Below are 22,309 nucleotides of genomic sequence, written 5' to 3' on the forward strand. Positions count from 1 at the left end.
AATGAACTGATGACGATTAAATTGCCATTTTTTCAGTTATCATTACTTATTGATGTAATTTTTGAATATAACGATATGGCTTTGGTGACCATTGTCATAACGTCATATTACGCTACATTGGATACTTTATACTAAATTAAAAATAAACGTTAAAGAGTAACGATACAGTCCTGGTTCGTAACGATAACAGGACTAACGATATTAAAGAAAACATATGTAATACTCAAATATACAAACAGAAAAAAAAATGTAAAAAGATATCCTAATACTTTGTATTGCCCTTCCCTTGGCTGCTACAACTGCCTATATACATCCGTTCATACTGTCATTAAAGCTGCATATGTCCATGCTTCTTTAAGAACCAATCGAAATTTATTTAATGAAACTGGTACCACTTCGCGACATCTAAACCTCCTGCTAAGCATTTCCCAAACGTCGAACACAATGGGCAGTTCATAGTAGTATAACTAGTATATAGATCACAATAATCACCAAAGCTGCCTTGTCGTATTGAAAAATAACTTCAAAAAGGAATGATAATTGAAAAAATTGCAAATTAATGGTGGGAAGTTCATTTCGGTCTTAAAAATTAACCAAGGCATTTATTGACATGATCCAGAAAACAATATGCTCAGAAGACATGGTTCTAACCGTAAAATTATATTTTAGACGAATTCACAGACGAAATTATTGCACAAGGTGTTTTAAAGTTAAGGTGAAAAAACACCATTTGTTTAACCCTGTATAATATGCCAAATCTTTCTTGGAAGAAAGATATACATAGTAGAGTTCAACAAGGTAAGAAAGTAATCGGTCTCTTAAACCTTCTCCTGTGGTCAAATAAAACATCTATCCAAGCAAAGATAAGGATTTACAAAGCAATCATAGAGCCAATTTTAACATACGGTGCCGAATGCTGGCAATTTACAGCAAAAGAAAGAAGGATGGTCGAGTCAGTGGAGATGGACTTTCTCAGAAGAGCATGTCGCATATCAAGAATGGAACACATTAGAACTGAGGAGATCAGGCAAAGAACAAGGTGAATATATACCATATATAATATGCCAAATACTAAAATTTATACAAAACTGAGTTTAAGAATTAAAGTTGATAAAATTGTATACAATTTGCAAATTGTACAAAATTCAATCAAAATTCATGAAAATAGAGCCAAAAATCACAAAAATATAACACTTTAAATTTGACTAAAAATTTCTCCCTTGCGTTTTTTTACATCTGAGTGTATAAATATTACAATGACTACTACTAATACAATATAAAGAGATGATAATAAAGTTTTGTAAGAAAATATCTAAAAAAATGATTAATAATAGAAGGTCAAATTTTTAATGCCATTAAAATATTTTTATTGATTAAGCTAATGCAAATTTCATTACCAACTTGAAAAACATATATATTTTTTAATAATATGTTTTATTGATTTTTACTTACGTAAGTCTGATTTGACATGATTGTTCTGACTGAAAGATTTCCTGCATACATAATACTGATTCCTCCCCATTGGTCCTTAAACAGCAGTTCGTCATCTGTAAAAATTGTCAGTTTTATTATTGAATAAATTTGGTATAATATCATTGAAACTGATACTTTAAAAATATTTTTTTATGTGAAACTAATAAATATAAAAACGAAGGTTAGAAACTTCTTGTGGTAAATTTTTATCGGTGCACGAGATCAACAAAAAATATTAAAGTTAAGACGTTGTTTTACAAAAAGGTCTTTTACACTCCTTTAAAATATTTGCAAAATCACAATGCAATAAAATTTTGTTATAAATATAAACATAATCAACAATAATCAAACGTTATTTTTTTTGTTTTGTTTCAATAATATTTATGCTATCCTTTTAAGTCGTACCTAGGTGATTAATTACTTAGGTTTTAAATAAGTATTTGTACGGTTTAAATTTTATAACATTTTATAAGTTAAAAGATAAAATGTTTCATTTCAAATCTCCACAATTTACAAGGATATGATTGTAAACTCCTTTTTTTAAATTTTAATAGCCTACACATAATATCATTAAATTACAATAGATATATTAATAATCGTAACATTCTTTATAATTTTAGTAATGTTAAATTAAAAAAGTATAAATAATTGAAAACCTAATATATCATAATTAAACAATAACATTTTCGTTGTATATTGCTGACAGCAGACCATTTAATTTACACACAGACAAAACATTTTACGGACAATACTTATAAAGACCATTAGTTTCAACATCATTAATCACATAATCTCATGCAGTTTTATTTGTAAAATGTCTCGACTAACTACAATCTATCTTCATTCTTGTTTGTCGGTCCGTCATGTTTTTTTTTAATTCCAGTACTATAGCATTACGTGTAAGCATTGTGCTTCTTTATATCAGTATGCCACTTTATGCCACTAATAATTTTATTTTAAATTTCATAATAGTGTTATTATGTTCTCTAGGATGGTTAATTCCAATATAAATCTTAATATATTTTATGAAGTTTAATTTTTTAATCTTAATATATTTTATATAATTTTTATTATAAATGGTTAATAAAGATAGAAATTATGTATTTTTAATGTTTAAACAGCACAATTTAAATAAAATGTGTAGTCTAAAGATATTAGGTATACCGGGTGTTGACAATTTCGATGCTCAGCATTGGCATCTTAGAAACTATGAGAGATACGAATTCGGTTAAATGGGACAAAGGTTGCGTAATTAGAAGTTTGACAAACACCTTTGAAGAAAACCCCGGTATCTTGATTAGTTTCGGATTTATGTAAAAAAAATGAAAATATTTTTTTTTATTTTAAATGACATCTTCAGAACTATTGTATCTCTTGCAACGTAAGTTGGTAGTTTCATATTTCTGACCTCGGCTAATTAAATGTCGTTTTCAGAAAACTTTTAAGCCTTCTAGATTTCGCACAACAATAGCCAAGTTTTTGTTTTCCTATGGCCGCCATATTGAATTTTTATAATATAAGATCGAGCGAAAAGAAATCTATACGGTGATATATAATTTTTAATCATTATTGTGTAAATTCACTAAAAAATAGATTTTGTAAAAATTCGCCTAAGATCAAGTCTGCTTTGGAAATCCAATTGCCACTTTATATGTCGCAAACATAATTGTATAGTAGAGTTCAATACAGGTCAAAGCAGAATCTAAAATTTTATTGTCAAGAATGTCAGCCCAGACGTTCATAGTATATCTTATTTTTGTGGTCTGGTTTATCTAATTAAATGCAGATTTTCTTTTGCATAATAATGTGAATTTGTTTCTGTTAAATGTACCAAAATTCCGTCCATAATATTTTTCTAGAAAAAGCGGGCTCTCTTGAACACTTTCCGGAAACCATTTCTAAAATTATAATCTTCTCTCGTGATCACCAGTGTGTAAAAAATGTAAATTTGATACACATTTAAATATTTAAAGTTGTGATATTTATGTTTTTTGATAATTTTCGCTACATAAGAATCTCTTAAGGGCTCTCTTGTTTTTTAAAGCTACCAACAACTGCTAAATTTCTTGAAATCCTTAAGAAAATAGTACGATGAGGCTATATATCTATAAATTCCTCATGCTATACTGGAATTTCTATTACTTTTTAAGAAAACATCATAAATATCTCGTGTTTCCTCACTTGTGAACACTATACACTATCTACTATAAATTTTTGTGTCCCGATTTAACACCTTAAAATTTAGATGTATTTTAAAGTTTTATATATAAAATTATTTTTTAAGTAATTTGTAGCTAAATTATTTAATTTTTTAGTCATCTGTAAATTATTTTATTATCTGTGTCTTTATTTTAGTCCTAGTCAACAAACTTATAAAATAGTTTTTATGATTTATGTAATGTCGCTGTCATCAAAAAATCATATTATTATGGTCTGCCGGGCAGTTACTCTAGCAGAGATGGTTTTTCCAGAAGTTGTATCCACTACAGTTGCTTTAATCGAAGATGGTTGAGATCAATATTATGTCGATAACAGATTTAGGTATGATTGAAGTTAAAAATCTTCCTGGATTTAAGTAAGAACTATCTTCGAATTGTCACGGGGTTTTTAACAGGACATTGTCTCCTCAATGAACACCTCAGTAGATTGAAACTAAGAAGAAACAGCAAATGTAGATTCTGTGGGGAAAATAGGGAAACACCAGAACACCTCATCACTGAGTGCGCCGAAACGACAACCATTCGCGCCATGAATTTTGGTACGACTAATATTGGAGATGGAGAACTACCCTCTCTAAAACCGCCCCAGATACTGTATGATGAGTTATAACTCAAGAAAGGGGGACAAAATAGATCTGTAAGTTCGCAGTGATTAACCCCCACCCACTCAATCTAAATTCTAAAAAAAATGATTGAAGTTCGGGGGAGGAATACTCGGTATTAGTAATAATTTTCTTATATGTTTTTGTTTTTTCCTTCGTTTAAACTGTAACTGTAACATTTTATTTTCAGAATAAAAATTAAGAAAAAATGTTAGTTTCTTCTTCAAAAGCGAATATCTCCAAGAAAAATATATCTATTCAGATGAATAAAAAAAGAAATCATCAAGAATAGATGTATCTAGATGATAAAAATATTTTTAAATTCTTTGCTTTGTTAACGTATTTCAAAGGGTGTTTCAAACTTTTACCAAAATATCCACATTTTGTTTCCCCCGTTTAATTGACAGATGGGATATTTCATTTTTAATTAAAAAAAAATATGTTAAAATGTCAAGTAATTTAGCTACAAATTGCTTGAAAATCATCAGAAACGGCTCACTAGAACAAAATTTATTAAACTTTAACATCAAAATTTTAAGGTGCCCGTTTTTTGTGCTGGTGAGTGTAGTATATTCTCCACTAATCGTTTTTACTTCACAATAAAAATACTGTCATTTTTCCTGTCAAATTGTTGTACTGATATGTTTTGTATAAATATTTAAAAAATACAAAAATAAATATTATATAGAGTAAAGAAATTTGAAAAAATTAGATTGAGGTCAACGATATAAAGGTGAAGTCATAAAAACTAAATGTAGAATAAAATGAAGCTATCAAACCTTATAAATCATTCCAAAATGTAAAAACCAAGTAATATCGACCTGTTGAATATTGTATTATATAATAAAACGTTGAAATGTATTGACTGATTTACTATTTTTGTCCTATACCTGCGGTGGGCAATACAGGTTTTAGAACACTTATTTAAAGAAGAATTGATATATTATTTGCTACAAAATACACGTTTATATGTATATAGTATACACTAATGTTGTTTGTCATTTTATATTTAAACTGCAATGAATTTCATAAAATTTTCCTAATACTAAGGAATTTATTTACAAAGTTATACTCAAATATTCAAGGTCAGGTAGAAATTGAATTCCGTTAATTGCGATTTTTTGTACTTTGATTTTATTCTATACTTTTTTTCGTCTATAGGACATAAATCTATGTATATATACTGTGAACTGCAAATAATTAACCGAAAATTCATAATTTTAAGCCGAAATAACTTAGATCTGCTTTGTGACAATTTATTTATTTTTAAATAAGATAGAGCTATAAGAATTAATTTTTTTTTTGATTTTAAAATCTAGCACATAGTATACTTTTTTAATACAAAACTTTCAAGATATAACTTTCAAAATATTTCAAGATAAGAAATGTATATATTATAACTTACTTGAAACCCACGTCCCATTGAATCTGAGTGGCACAAATTCATGACTTAAGATGTCCTCCAATTCAAATCTATCGCCTTTTATTCTGGGGCCTTCGTCTGGAGGTGTGAGCAGAACTACTGACGTTACGATCAATGACAGCACTACCACGATGACTAATAGTGCTATGAAGATACCCCTCCAGTTCCTTTGAGTTGCATTGCTTGAAACCAACTGCAACGAAAAGAAAATAATTTACCAAATGTTCTAATTTTATTTTCATATAATTTATTACTAAAATCTATTTAGATATTTAATGATGGAATTTATATAATAATAGCTCTCTTAATAGAGATATAAATAAATAAACGTCAAAGAAACAGTGTATGCACTATGTGCGCATATTTAAAGTGAAACTTCTTAGTAACAGCTATTAAATTGAAGGATTTGAAGGACATATTTGAAAAAGTGACTGATAATGCTGTTTTAATATAAATATTTTACATTTCTGTACATTTTCTGTTTCCTCACTAGCCTGCAAATTTTGTGGAATACCACCCAAAATACACACTTTTAAGCAAATGCCTAATAATGTTAATGTCCCGTTAAAATTTATTTAAGAAGAAAATTGCCGGATAGTCCTAGTAGCTTAGGCCTTTAAATTAATTAAAAAAGAGGCAACGATTCAGCTACGTTGAAACACTGGTTCCCATTAGAACACCGAAGTTAAGCGACGTAAGGTGATACTGGTAGATGGACGGATGACCGGTTCGAAACTCTGTATCGTGCTGTTGTCTAAAAAAAGGCAAAAGTGTAAAATGTATTGACACACACTGCTCATTCACGCCGGTTCGAAGCCGGATGAGATCAGATATCTTGTGAGTAATAGTCGATTTAGACACTTGCCAAGTCGGTAGGCCATTGACCATGATATGGCCGAGGACCGCGGTTCGGATTCCGCGTAAACAAAGTAGGCCCCGTCCAGATTAGCCCTGGTAGCAAAAAGGAAACGTTAACTGAAATCTTTACTTTTTTTTAATTAAAAAAGAGAGAAGAAATTTTGAAGCTAACCAACAATTTGTATGGTGTGTTTCTGTTTACATGTTTTGTTCATTACTTATAGTGATTTAATAATCTAATAATTCTAATTCTGAGCTAGCAAATGAGCTATATGCTTTACCTAGACCGTTTTTAATAAGCTAAAAACCTATCGATGAAGATATGCATGAAAATTTACTTCCTAGCACACAGCTAGATGATATACATACCCCTCAGGTACAATATCAAGTTTATTATAATTATTTTTTTAGCTTTAAATCAAATGTTTTTGGTGTTTGCAGGATCGTGCGATCTTTACCACTTTTTTTCTCGCATCAAGGCCGTGAAGTGTCAAGTTTGCGGTGTGTCATGGCCTTGAATTTTTACTCCCATCGCGCGTAAAGAAGTTTCACTTCATAAACTCTGAACGCTATTATTTAACTTTCTATAAGTTTATCTTTTACACACCAAAATTAAATTTGAAAATCTACCAAAATAATCGAAAATTAATAAAAATAATAATTTTTTAAGTTTACTCAAAGTTTATATTTTTATTACGACTGGTTAATTGAACTTTTTCAATTCATTCTACAGATAGTTTTTCTGAGACCAAAAAGGACATTCATTATGGTAGGCTTATTTTAAAAGGCTTTTACTGGTTGAGGTTTTTTTTTATTTATTTACATATTTTCGATGCTAAGACAACTTAATATTATAATACAACATGATTAAAAAATCATATTTCGTCGCAGAGAAATAGGTATGTTTATTAATTAAATATTTCATGCCACACAAGAGCATAAACCCTATATCTCAATAATTCGTTCATAACTCCCGCGCTGCACTTGAAATATTAAGATATGTGGTGTATGCTCTTGTGCCGGCATGAAATATTTAAATAATAAACACACCTATCTAAAAATCGCCTAAATTGAAATTACGAGGTTGTGACTTCGCACTTTTCTTCAATCCGTCTACGAATTCCTTGTCTTATGTTGAAAGAGCGGTGTTGATGAATAACAACTCAAATGTAGAAACATTTTAAATATATCAAATTTCGATGCTTTAGTTGCATCTAGAAGATAATTAAAATTCCTACAGTGTCATCCATTAAAAGAAACAAGTATATTTATTTTATTCTAATTTCAGAAATTTTATACAATTCACCGTCAGTATACTTAAAACAAAATCAGGTTAATTACACCATTACACAGACGAGACCGATTTTAATAAACTCTGATTTGTAAGGATTGTCTCCGCTTAAATATCGGAGAAATTCACCCCAAAAAAATATCTCTTCGCCATTTTTGGTAATTCACAACTCACGTTATAGTCTAAGAGCTAGCAACGTTTTCCAGAAAATATTTTAAGAAAGCTGGCTCTTTGATATATCTTTTACTATGCTCTCTGGAACAACATGCGGCCTATCTGGCTGCCGATACCCGTTGCGTTCACTACTGCGCAACGGAAGAAGATCCTATATTTTTTTATTTAGTCCGTTAAATTCTAGTATTGAATAAAAGTCGAACAAGTCTCCATAGCGCAGCGCGTCGAGTTTCCTACTACGAACCGAGAGTTCGAGACCGGGTCAGGGCAAAAACTTTTTTATTTTATTTTCGTTTATATTCTGATAGTAAAGTATAAATATTTGTTTTTTTTAATCATCATAATTATTTAATACTTTACTAGCAGAATATAAACGAAAATAAAATAAAACACTCTTTGCCTTGACCCGGTCTCGAACTCTGAATCCTTGGTTCGCCGTCGGAAATTCTACGCGCTGCGCTATGGAGACTTGTTCGACTTATATTCAATACTAGAATTTAAAGGACTAATAAAAATATAGGATCTTTTTTCAATGCGCAGTAGGGAATTCAACGTTTACCGGCAGCCAGACGGGCCGCATGCTGTTCCAGAGAGCATAGTAAACGATATATTAAAGAGCTAGAGGTGGAACTCTGTAACGAAATAGCGATCGGTAGCGATGAAGAATACTGTCGCTTGTTGTTTAGTTTGTACGGCAAAGGTAAATATTCTTCATCGTTACCGATCGCTATTTAGTTACAGAGTTCCACAACAGCTTTCTTAAAATACTTGTTTTCTCGACTTTGCCAGCTCTCGGACTATTAGGAATGGCTATAACAGAGCGATTAATGGCAGAATCGATTTTTTTACATCAATTTATAATTATTTGTACCACTGAATCTATATTTCTCGATTGAAAAACGAAATTAGATTTTATCTATTTTGATAATATCAATAAAATGATAAACTATTAGTACAATACGCTGCCCAAACGCATGTAAAGAAATGACAATTTTTCATTTAATTAATGTCAAACACGTGACATGCTTCTAGCTTATTTCTAATGATTGATGTCCATTGCAAATCAGTGATATAATAGACATTATAGAATAGAGATTCAACGGAAAATAGTTGGAAAATAATATATGATATCTTGTAGTAACATAAAAGATAATCACAAAAATATTAATAAACAGATCAAGAGAGAATTATGTTAGCATGAAATATTTATATAAGAAACTCAATCATATACAAATCTAGAATGCATCTTTTCGACCAATGTGTACTACCAGTCATGACCTATGCCTACGAATCCTGGATACTTAAAACGGATATTATAAGGAAACTGCAGGCCACACAACGCCCAGTGGAACGAAATATGCTGGGAATAACCAAGAACTACCGTAAAATAATAAAGTGGATACGACAAAAGATCCAGGTAATAGATGTGATCCATAGAATCAATTACCTCGAGTGGCAATGGGTAGGAACCTGGCAAGAAGGACGGACAACAGATGGACCACAAAAATGGCAGCTTGGTACTCACAAGGAATTAAGAAACCTACATGAATACTACATCTGAGATGGAGCCATGATATTTAGAAAATTAGCAGGGATAACTTGGGACCTCATAGCCAACAATAGGCAGCAATGGGCCCAACTACAAAGAGAGAATCTAAATATGCAAAGGAAGCTACACTGTAATCAGAAATGGTTGAATAAGCTGGAAATTATGGTGAAGATGATATCTTGTAGTTCAACCATCTAAATAAAATACATAATCTCTCTTTGTGGCCGGCCGTAGCTCCAGCGTTAGTGTGTCGATCTGCGGAGTAGAAGGTACTGGGTTCGATCCCCAGCCAGTACGGTCGCTTTATTTATTTAAATAAAAATATTTATTTATCTAAATAGAGCGACCAGCGAGCCGCCACCTCAAGGAAGGCAATGGCAAACCACCTTGAGTATATTTGCTTTGTACAGCCTCTCAAATAGTGCCGTTCGGATTCGCCAATAAACTGTAGGTCCCGTGTACTTGTGAAACACTGATGACACACATCACAAGTACATGCGAGAGGTAGCCGACGCTCTATATAGAGTATGGCACTGTAAGAAGAATCTCTCTTTATTATAAAAGCTAGAGATACATTGTAGTTAAAACTGTATTGATAAAATTTCATTCTATTATTATCAATACATCTGACAAAATTATTTTGCCCAAATCTTGAGGCACTTTATTAATAAAGAGCTTACTTAATTCCTCTAAACTTACTCGTGCACGTTATCGCTCTTTTATATATTTTTTTAATTATAATTAGCAAAACTGCAGCGCAATAGTTAGAATATTCCATTTTTTCAGTCGTCAACGAAATAATCCGGATCTCGATTAAACTGAAACTCAGATGTAGAGTCTGGAAAATTAGTTTTCCGATTTTAAGCGATTTGAAGCCCGGCTACAAATTACCAGAACTTTTAATTTGCTTTTGATTAAATTCTCGCGGCCGGCGAAAAGTTGCCACAATTGCCAAACAATAAAACATAAATTGACCTAATTGCGGGCTGCAATTTGGAATCGCGGGCTTAGAAAATTGATGTATGAATTATAGATCGATCCATAAAAACCAAAGTGGAAAATTAAAATCAATGAGGAATACATAACTTTATTTTTAATTATTTTCTGATGTAGCAAAATCTAAAAAGAAATTCTGTCAAAATATACGACAAATTAAATTTAATAATACATTTGAGGTTGGAGCATTTAAATTGCCGAAGGAGCATATCAAAATATGTAGATGGAGAACGACGGGGGCCTAATATGGATACTTCGATTTATCAGTGCCGATCTAATTTTATTTAAAACGTGTAAAATTCTAATGCGAGGCACTAAAAGTCATTTTTACTCCGAATAGAACGTGAATTTTTTTTAAAACGCTCACAAATAATTTTTTAAACAATTTCAAACGTTCCAAATAATATAAAAAGATCTAAAAGTAATACCTTTACCCCCGGTGTTTTCAGGTACGGATAGCGTGTTATAATCTGCCAGATATATTTTATTTGACGGATAGCAGAAAAACGCATATCTTCACCTATAGATAACAGTATCTATTAGATAAATTAAACTTATCTTCCAGATATCCTATCTGGCGCCCGAACTGCCAATTAGTGCTTTATTTGTCGGATAAAAATTTGACGCATGAGTAAAGGCATGAGGAGGTATTGATTTTATTTGATATTTGACAAAATTGCTTAACATAACCAAGACATTGTTATTATTGAAGATTTCGTTTATTCCAATAAATTCGATTTTAGATTATTTGGAAAAGACTTACCTATTCTGAGTATGTAGGCTATAATCATTTTAGAACGTATGGAGTATAAACACCAATAAACACATTGAAATTGGTGCAAAAACTATTGTTGCTAGTGTCGGACTTTATAAGGACTGTTACAAAATAAAGAGAGTCCCTGTTCTGTTAGATCATCAGAACGAAGAGAATGCATTAAGTTAGGATAATAGTGATAAAACAGTAATTTATAAATTATTTTATTTAATTCCTTTCAATTATAAACCATTACTACATATTATATAAAATGCTAATGTTTATCTGTGTCGTCTCTACTGAAGTAACGACTTGCTCTAGAAAGTTGCTTTTTTTACTAAAAGATAGTTAATTGGCTCGTCTAAAAACTGTCGTCGCCGGATTTTTTGTTTTTCATTTAATTAAAAAAAATAAAAAGTATTTTTTTTTCCTGATGTCGTGGCGGATGCGCTAGGCTTTAACTAGTTTTTAATAAAGCTCTAAAGTAGGTAAAAAATAAATAAAACTTTTTAAATCAAACTACATATTTATTTCATTTTCAATTCGCATATCTTAATTTATTAATATTATAACAGGAACCTTATAAAACCAGTTATTCAACTCACATTTGCTTTTATTTCTTTTGTGTTACAATTTTAGTTTAATTTTTTGCACTATGTACCTTATACCGTATGATCGAAAACAAAACGGCGTCCAGTTGGCTGGGAAATGATGATCGATGATATTTCCCATATAAATTTACATATGAAATGACAGCAATCTTTATTTCATAGCCATTGCTGACGCCGTTTTTTTCGATCATACGGTACATCTCTTCTCCATGCTGTTTTTTAAGTAACTCTCTAGCTAAACCTTGCTAAAACATCTGTATTGTGGTCCTTTGAATTCCAGTTAGTTCAACTTTGTTTAGACAAGATTTTTCCTTTATTTTTTGAAGTTCCATCACTTTGAGTTCTTAAAAATAAAAGTAATATGACAAAATTGTTTTTATTTAATTTTTTTTATTAAATAATTTGTGCATATAATGTGTAAATATAACAATTATTATAGGTACTATTCATTTATTATTATTAAGACAAAAGTATAAGTGCATTTATCTATTTTATAAAATAAAAACTTACCTTAATTACTATCGTTGATGCTATCCTACCTATTTCTTTACTATGAGAAGCCCTAGAACAACATATTTGTTATTACTAACAGTCTTATGCTATTTTTAATTTTCAATATTAATAACTTACCAGATGGTGGTTTTAGGATTTGTTTATAAATCTCTGCTTGCACTTCACCAGCTTCTTCATATTTTCTATTATCAATTGTACTAAAATGTTAATATAATAAATATAACAGTAATATCATGTAATTAAACTATAAATTACTTACAGATTATTTTTTCTTGTTTTAATTTCTTATAAATCGCATTCCATCAATAGATATATTGCACCACCACCACTGCTGAAATTGAATTATCTTTCCCTTTTTCCATAAAGGTAAATTTAAATAGCCTATACCATAATAGGACTAGTTGGAGTTGAACACAAAATATATTTTAGTTAATTTTATTGTTTTTATTTTCATTTTGACGATCTTTTGACAACTGAACAATAACCTCACTTTTTTAATCTAACGATTTGAAATTCCGAGTTTCTGTCTCTCGTCTGTTGTATCGACTTTTCATATATAACCATCTCACTTTCAGATATCTTATATTGGCAATACTTCTCTACGGAGTGTCTACCGGTCCGTAGGCGGCCGTCCTCCAAATTGTTATCTATTAGATTATTTTGTATGAAAATACCCAAATGTTATATCCTATAGATATCAGGCTCTAGATTGTTTATCTTTTAGATGGTTATTTGTTAGATAAAAGTTATTTATTTATAACTGAAGAGACCGCGCCTTAATGTAATTATATATCTAGAAACTATGGTTACGTTCGTTGAATTTGGCACTTTATGGCAGTTTAATAATTATTATGTTTTCGTACTTTTATGCGTAGACGTAAAAATGACTTTTAGCCAACAGCCACTACTTATACAGGCATTACTCACATGTATACATGCATATAAAATAAATAATAACACACGCGTGAGTTTTTGAAGTTATAACAAGCTAGTGTGTTACGAATTCCCTATCATATAAGCCACGAGACTTTTCTGGTAGTATTTGTGCTGTAGCCGCCTCTGCCTGGTTAATAATTTCATGCGGAAGATCTTCCTGAATCATTTTTCTTTAAAATCTGACTTGCTGGTTGATAATTTACTATTTTATCGCTAAAAAATCGCGATTTATCTAAATGACGTCTTAATGTCAGTGCTATTTATTATTTACAGAAAAACACAACGCACATCTATATTATTGCATACTAACATAAACGCACCCTGATAATTTATTAATTCGTAGTAAACAATGAAAGTAGAACTGGTAGATCTTTTAAATTAATTTATTCTTTAGAGATTGGATATGAAACAGTTCTGCTGTTGGATAAAAAAAAAAGTAATTTAAAAAAATTTGCGTCTAAAAATGCTACTTTGGTAATTCGAGTTGCTAAGAAAAATATATAGATAACCTGAATAAGTCCATCCATTTTCAAGTAATACCTAAATTATCAAGAGGTCTTTGTGAAAAATAAAAAGTTCTGTCATTATACTAAGTAATTCTACAATCCTTTTACGGTAATAATGTAATATTTGATATTGTGTAGCGCCCACCGATCTAAGCCCGTTTCAGATAACGGCCTAAAGTCCAATTACATATTCCCTTGTTTAAAGTTTGAATAGAGACGAGGGTTACAAAGGCTAAAAATAAAAACCTCCTTTATTGGCACAGCTTCTAGATTATACAGTGGCAATTTAGACATTTTAAATTATTGAACAAGGTACACACCTACACTGGGATAATTTTAGAAATAACCCTGTACCTTGTGGTAGGGTATTAAATTATTTGTTGCTTTGATGTTAGCGTCTGTATTTTAAGCCTGATAGTATAATGATAAATATATTTGGCTTTCTTTTATTCTTTATTCGTGATAGCTTTGTTCCAGCCAAATAGCTATATGTTTTTCCAATTTATTTTCTATTATATCAATTAAAGAATATTTCAACTAAACTATGGAATTTATTTGCCGAAAAATAATAATAAGATCCTAAAAATATCAGTTTATTAGAAGACTCGGTTCAGAGATTTTGAGGCTTCATGTTCAGAACAGGAAAGATAAATGTGGCCAGATTTTAAATTTGATGCTGCAAAGCTCTTCTGTAAAAGCATCAAAGCTCTTCTGTAAAAGCGTCATCTCTAACTATCTTACTTCAATTTAAAATGGTATTTTATAACATATTTAATTTTTGGTTACTTGGTACTTAGATGGTTTATTATAAAATAATTACCTAAAATAATATTTTCCCAATGGCATCGATATTATTCGTCAAGTTAACATTATTGGTATATAAATAGTTATACAGGATGAGTCTTAAATAAGTGAAAATATTCTTAGGGTTAGCATATTTCGATCCCAGAAACACATCTTGGGTGTTTTTGCAAGAAAAAAAAATAAAATTTGGAATTTCTTTAGTTTTCAGTTAAAAACATAATTTCTTGATAATATGACAACATAGATACATAGTAGATTAAATTTACATTAACGAAAACCTACAAAAGCTGCAGTGGTTCTCAAAATTTAACCAAAAATAATTTTCTTTTAACCCTCCGGAGGTCGCGCGCGGACTTACAGTCCGCAGGTACCTATTTTTCCCGATAATTCGAAAATCTGGAAACTTAGGGTAGTTAGTATCTTTTTATACTCATATGCGGAGTGTCAGTCCGCGCGCGACCGTTTGTGATACTATTGTTACATCAATAATTTTATAATGTCGAACAAGGTAAGTTATTTTACTGCTTTGTTTTAATTGAAAATGAGCATATTGTGATAAAAAAAGTGATTAATCGACTTTTTTTTATTAAATAAGGGTTATTTTTTAGATGTACTCTGCAAGAAATATTACAATAGCTCATGCAAGACTGTTTGAACGAAGATATCGAATTAACTACTGAACATGACAATGAAAAGGAAGAACGAGAAGTGGATATTATAGAAAGGCAAGGGCCCAAAATAAACTCTGTTACTGAAAAATAAATTTCAGATTCTGAAGCACTGAATACAGTATTGCCAGAAGATCGGCACTACAGAATTGCGATAGGCGGAACAACAGACCAACTTTTTATTCTTTGCAAAGTATCACAATTTCGTATGTTTTGAACACACACAAATATTCTGTAAACACTATCATACGGATTGATTTTTTCATTATTATTAATTATTTTTGTTTTTGAATAATATTTATGAATTTGTTTTTTTGCGTGTTTTATATTATATATTTTATGTTTATGTTTGCTATTTGTAATGAAGGAAGTCAATAAATAATTCTTATTTTGATTATCATATTAGTTTATGTCTTTACACCACTAGCAACGCTTAAGACCTCTTGAATTTAGCATGCGGACTTAGAGTCCGCGCGCGACCTTTCATGTAACAAATAAAGCGGGACCTCTGGAAAGTTAATTTCCAAAGTAAAATAACCAGATTATTTTAAACTTATTTGGGAAAAAAAATTGGTAAACAGAAAAAATGTTTCTTTTATCAAGATCTACCAGCTTTGAAGATATTTGCATTTATTTAAAACTCAACCTATACAACATTTAGTAATTACAACGTATATAACCTCGTATTTTAGTAGATAATACAGAACATAATTATACGTCTAACATAAAATGGACTTTACATGGATAATAGAAAATGTATGGGCAGGTATTAAAAAAAATGACATCAATAAAACTTTATAATTGGTTGGTAGGTTCTGGGATAAATTGCATGCAATTTTAAGCGATTTGATTGCGAGAGTGCAAATAAAAATGTACCGGAAATGGAGGCTAAAATTGTTGGCAATATGTGATATGAACAGATGTATAAAATAATAATACATACCTATTATTAATTATAAGAATATATACCTAACATACATTTATTTGTTGTTAATATCATCATGCACAAATAATATGATAACAAACCGTTTGCTTATTTATAGTTTAATTTGACTATTATAGACGTATCTATTTGAGAAGAGCTATCCAATTTAGTCTATTTTAGAATGAGGGAATAGTGTTCAAGAAAAAAAATCCATTGTATCCTCTTTACTTGAGGATTTACTTATAACTCATCATAGGGTCTATAAATCATTATACATAGGTAAAAGTCTTACTTGGTAGTACATTTCTGTTGTAGGCGGGGCAGAGTATTTGTCATTCTCCTCTGACAACAGCTAGCTGTTCATACGAGGGTTGCTGGTGAGGAGATAGCTCTCATAGGCTGTTCATACGAGGGCATACACCCTTTCACGGTTGGGGTTTGGCCCTCCGTACCTTTCAGAATTGATGAGGTTTTATCCGGCTGAGGTACCCGTGAGGTGGAAGCTGGAGGATCTGTCTTCATTTTTTCCACCTATATAACTTGGTCTCTCCTTACACTTGATGCCGGTGTTGTCCCGAATCTATAATAAAAGTTATATCTGCCTTTCTCTATTGCTTCCTCGGATTGGATTTGCGGTTAATTCCTATTGTGTGGACCTGACCATGGCCTTCTCCCTAGAGTTGATGACTCGCAAACTCGATGTCCTTACATTCGTTACAAGTAAGGAAGACGATAATACAATAGGTTGTCCCCTGGTGCCCCAAAGTTGAGACCAGTAGAGGCTAGTCTTCTATCTAGCCACGCATCCCTTTGATCTGCTCTCGCCATCGTAGGATTTAGGTTTTTTTGGTGAGGTTCTCTCTTCTTGGTTCGGGCGGTTAAGTCAAGACCCCCCACACCCTTTGCCCGTGATACATGACCACAGACCGGGTGCCTAGTATGACGGCCAGTGTAGTCCCATCCGGCATCATTATACGTCTTGGTGCAATTCCCTGGCGACGGCACTACAGCCAGTAACAGAGGAGGAGATTCCCTCTAGCACCTGACTAGGAGCTTTCCGACCAACGATAAGGTCTCGCATCTCCTAGAGGAAGTTGGCGTAGGGTAAGAATAACGAAAAAAGTAAATTTACGCTAAAAGCATTTAGGAATTACATTAACAGAATGACATGAAATATAAAATTAGTTAAGATGAATAATAAAAAATAAATTAATTAGAATGACCATTAAATATAAAATAAGTTCACCATTTACCAAAAAATAAATTAAACAGTATACAGGGTGAGTTTCCTACGATGTTCTCTATGGGTATCTCGGAAATTACAGGAGATATATCGTCGGTAAAATGGGGAAAGAATTGCAATTTTGTGGGGTCATAAATATGCACCTTTCAGATTTTTGAAAAAGTTCTTGGGTTACTAGATATTTCGAAGAAAACAAATTTCGGCTATTTTAAAAATTGTCCCTAATTCCATTATTATTCTATATTCTATTTTAGAAAAAAAAGTTTACAGATAAAAGTTAGATAGAGATAGATAATCACATTAGATAATCACATCCTTAATGAGATTCTGTCCTCCGTTTTTTCTAAAGCCTGCCATTTTTGACATATGACACAAAAATATGTTTTTTTTTAAATGGAAACCATAGTTGGCCATGACTTCATAAAAAGCGCCATTTTTAAGCTTTTCAGCGATATAAGTTAAAATATTTTTTCTTCGAAAAATTACTGAGTTATGGCCAACTCCATTTTTAAACAATTTCACTTAGTTAGCCACGGAAACAAGTTTAATCGTCTTTGCACTCAGAAATGTGAAGCTGTCACATCTAAATTTTGTAAATTAAAATAAACAAAAATTGTAAATTTGAATTTTTCAACTCATTGTAAATTTGAACTTTCATTGTAAATTTGAATTGGTCCAACCAATTCCACCATACATTTGACCATACATTTTCGAGGATACGTTGACCGGTGAATGTTACGTTTTTTAGAGAACGGTTTTCAAGACATATTAGAAAAGTTAAATTTAGTTATAGCCAATTCTTATCTTTCTTGACTAATTTCACTTAGATTGCATGGTATTCTCATTCATGTTCTGATTTATAACTTATAAAAAGTCAGAATATATTACTAAACGGTTCTTTACAATTTACATTACACAAACTAAAACTTAAAAAAATAATATCACTACATACGCTTTAAGTTCTTTTAGAAAATGTTCAAAAAATCCGCCATTGTTTTGAGTACATAAATGCATCTTTTTAAAACTGAATTACTACCTATTCTCACAGAAGGACCGGTCGACTTAATTATACTTTCGGTTTTTAATTAAACTCGCGTTCCGCCACTTCGAGTGCCTCTCTTAATTCATAAGTTCTTTTGTAAACCTTATTGTTAACCATACCGCATAAAAAAATCTAAAATGGATAGGTCAGGTGATCGGAGGAGGCCCATGTAATTGGTCCACCTCTTCCTATCCCTGAGTTTGCATTGGTATAAATAAGTTTTCACATTTCTTTCATTAGGGGGGGGGGAGTCATAATGAAAGTCATGTTGAAACCACTATATTGATGCGATTTTCTTCATTTGAAAAATTCATATTTACAATTTTTATTTATTTTAATTTACCAAGTTTGGATGTGACAGCTTCTCATTTCTGAGAGCAACGGCGATTGAACTTGTTTCCTCGGCTAACTAAGTGAAATTGTTTAAAAATGATAAGAATTGGCTATAACTCAGTCATTTTTCGAAAAATCCATATTATAGCTTATATCACTAAAAAGCTTAAAAAATGGCGCTTTTTATGAAGTCATGGCCAACTATGGTTTCCATTTATAAAAACATATATTTGTATCATGTGTCAAAAATAACAGGCTTTAGAAAAAAGCGGATGACACAATCTCATTATGGATGTGATTATCTACAACTTTTATCTTATAACTTTTTGTCTAAAATAGATTATAATGGAATTATGGATAATTTTTAAAATAGCCGAGATTTGTTTTTTTCTAAATAACTAGGAAGCCATGAACTTTTTCAAAAATCCGAAAAGCGCATATTTGTGTCCCCACAAAACTGCAATTCTTTCCCCATTTAACTGACTCTCTATCTCCAGTTGTTTCCGAGATACCCATAGGAAACTCACCCTGTATAATATAAAATGCGTATTACCTACAATATGAGCACGACACGATATACTTGCGTATCTACACGGCGCTATTGGGGCAGGCTACTGACCAAAATACTAAGTTGAGAAATATTTTAAGTACTTTATTCTTTAGAATATGTTTGTCACCTGACATAATTTTTGTTTTAGTGGTTCTAGCTTGTTTAATTTGGCTTTCTTCGATGTCGCATGGGAAAGTGAATAGGTACATCAGGACTTTCGCAACGCGAATATAGTGAATATATTTAAGAACAAAGGAAGTGCAACAGACTGCGGAAATTACCGGGGAATTTCACTAATGGCTATCGGCGGAAAAATTCTTGCAAAAATTATGTCAAACCGCCTGCACCTATATATAGAAAAAATCCTTCCAGAATCGTAAACGGGTTTTCGTACCAACCGCGGCACCGTCGATTCCATATTTTCCATCCGCCAACTACAGGAAAAAGTAAAAGAGCAGCAGTCTAAACTTTATGTTGCATTCATCGATCTAACAAATCCCTTCGACTCTGTGAACAGAGATGAGCTTTGGGCAGTTATGGAAAAGTTCGGGGTACCCAACAAATTTCTTACAGTGTGTAAAAGCCTCCATAACAACAACAAGTCAAGAGTGTCACATCATGGATCACTGAGCGACCCATTCCTAACAAATACAGGAGTTAGGCAGGGATGTGTCTTAGCGCCTCTCCATTATAGTGGTAATCGGCAGCACTCTCCATTATAGTGGACAGCAAACTGCAGGAGAGAGGATTGGGCATTAGGTACAGATACGACGGCGGTCTGTTCAATATAAAAAGACTCAGGGCAAAAACACATACAAAATTCATCACAGAGCTGCAATACGCCGATGACTGCGCTCTAGTTGTAAACACAGTACAACAATTACAAGAAATGTTGAACACATATACCTGGGCATACGAGGCTTTGGGCCTTAAGCTAAACATCGACAAAACTAAAATCATGTGCACTCCCCCGGAAGATTACAACAATGCTATAAAAATCGGAGAAGAACTATTGGAATATGTGGCGGAATTCAATTACCTCGGCAGTTTAATTTCGGAAAAGGCCAATATTGACTCTGAAATTCAGCACAGGATTAGCAGCGCCTCAGGAGCATTCTGGAAATTAAAAGACAGGGTTTTCTACAATCATGACTTGTGTACCAAAAAAGAAACTTGCAGTATACCGAGCAATTATAATCCCCACCATGTTATATGGGAGTGAAACATAAGTGCCGTACCGCCGACACATGAACGCATTAAACAAGTTGCAACAGAGACACCCTAGACAACTCTTATGAATCCGGTGGTTCCATCATGTCTCAAACGTTTCGGTCCTTGAAAAAGCTAACTGCGGGAGTATTGAAGTCATGGTTACAAAATCCCGCTTAAGATGGGCTGGTCACGTATGCAGAATGCAAGAAAATCGCATACCAAAATCTCTGCTTTACGGTGAGCTTGTAGACGGTAAGAGGAGGCCGGGTGGACAACTGAAAAGGTACAAGGACATTTTCCACAAAAACTTAAAGGGGATTAACATGCAGAATGAATGGGAAGAAGCAGCTCACAATAGAACTCAATGGAGAAGAGTTGTAAACTCAGTTAACAGCGACAACCAAAAAGTAAAGAGGCAACAAACCAATGAGATTTTTGAATGTCCGGAGTGCGGTAGGCAGATAACATCACGTATCGGGCTTTTCAGTCACAGAAAAGCCCATGAAAGAAAACGCCTTGCGTAACCATCTTCTGATGTGTGTCGAATACTCGTCAGCGAGTAATGGCTGTATGTATGTATGTATAATTTTTGTTCTATTTTGATAATACAGATCATAAAAAGAGTTGTAACGTCTTAATACATATTTTTCATGAACAAACGTATAAGTACGCCTTCATACTGACACCGCCCGCGCTCGAGCGGTAAGCTTTGCGCTATGCCGCTTGAAGGGTGTCCGCTTAAAGGGGCAAAATAATTTTAGCTGTAGATTTCAAATAAGTGTGTTCACATAAAGAAAAGGTACGAGCGGTTGCTGCGCATTACAACCCACCCATTTGAAATCTACAGCTAAAATGATTGTGCAGCATTACGCAAAGCAAACCGTGCAATAAGATCCTTTGGCTATGTCACCTGTGCCGGTGAACACCGAGGCCAGTGCCGATGCCGCGCCGGTGACTTGCAACTTTTCTCACGCGATGACAATTTTCGTTAATTCTATTTTGTTTGTCGGCATATGCTGTGGGACAGCCTAATTTATCGGATCGGAGCATATGTGAAAGAGCTAATTTATTTGGAATGCAATAGATTCTAGCACCGGAACCGGCTCCGGTTTTATCAGTGAGTGTACAAACGCATATCGCGCCCTTATGCGAAGCGCGGCAATGAATTAAATTTATGTTATACCGGCTGCGTCTCAAAAGTGGCTCACCTCTATAACTTAAATAAAAAGTTATAGGGGTGAGCCATTTTTGAGACGCACCTGGTACGTCCGATGACTCAAGCCAAGCAACCAGTTCTCTATTAATTTTATTTAGACATTATTAAAACTTGCCTGAGACCAATAGAATAGAAATTTGGCGCTTTTTAGTTGGTCTTAACAAAGAAAGAAATTGAGCAAATTTCTCGTGGGTCATTCTATAATACTTAAAAATTTTAAATTGTTCTTTCATCTTCCAGCAAATCTTAGTGAAGGTGAAATTCTCCGTACGCATTTCTTTTTATATTAATGTTATGAATCCAAGATTTTCTACTTTTGTTCTCACACATTTCTTCTTCAGCTATTGTACATAAAATAAGGAAATCTCCCTCTGAACTGCTGCTGGAACTTGAGGACATAATGGAGTTTTA

At 32.3% G+C, this 22,309-nt stretch overlaps 1 protein-coding gene across 1 annotated transcript in view; it reads right to left on the minus strand.

Annotated features, from left to right (window-relative positions):
• LOC115889082 (inactive dipeptidyl peptidase 10) overlaps nt 1–22,309 on the minus strand; it is a 259,451-nt gene that overhangs the window by 117,755 nt on the left and 119,387 nt on the right. The window contains exons 4-5 of the mRNA XM_030908996.1: nt 5,700–5,910; nt 1,453–1,547 (exon numbers count right to left, since the gene is read on the minus strand). Coding sequence (XP_030764856.1) covers nt 1,453–1,547; nt 5,700–5,910 — 306 coding nt within the window. The remainder of the gene's footprint in view (nt 1–1,452; nt 1,548–5,699; nt 5,911–22,309) is intronic.

The sequence above is a fragment of the Sitophilus oryzae genome, unplaced genomic scaffold, assembly GCF_002938485.1.
Source record: "Sitophilus oryzae breed Bouriz unplaced genomic scaffold, Soryzae_2.0 scaffold_810_pilon_pilon, whole genome shotgun sequence".
Lineage (NCBI taxonomy): Eukaryota > Metazoa > Arthropoda > Insecta > Coleoptera > Curculionidae > Sitophilus > Sitophilus oryzae.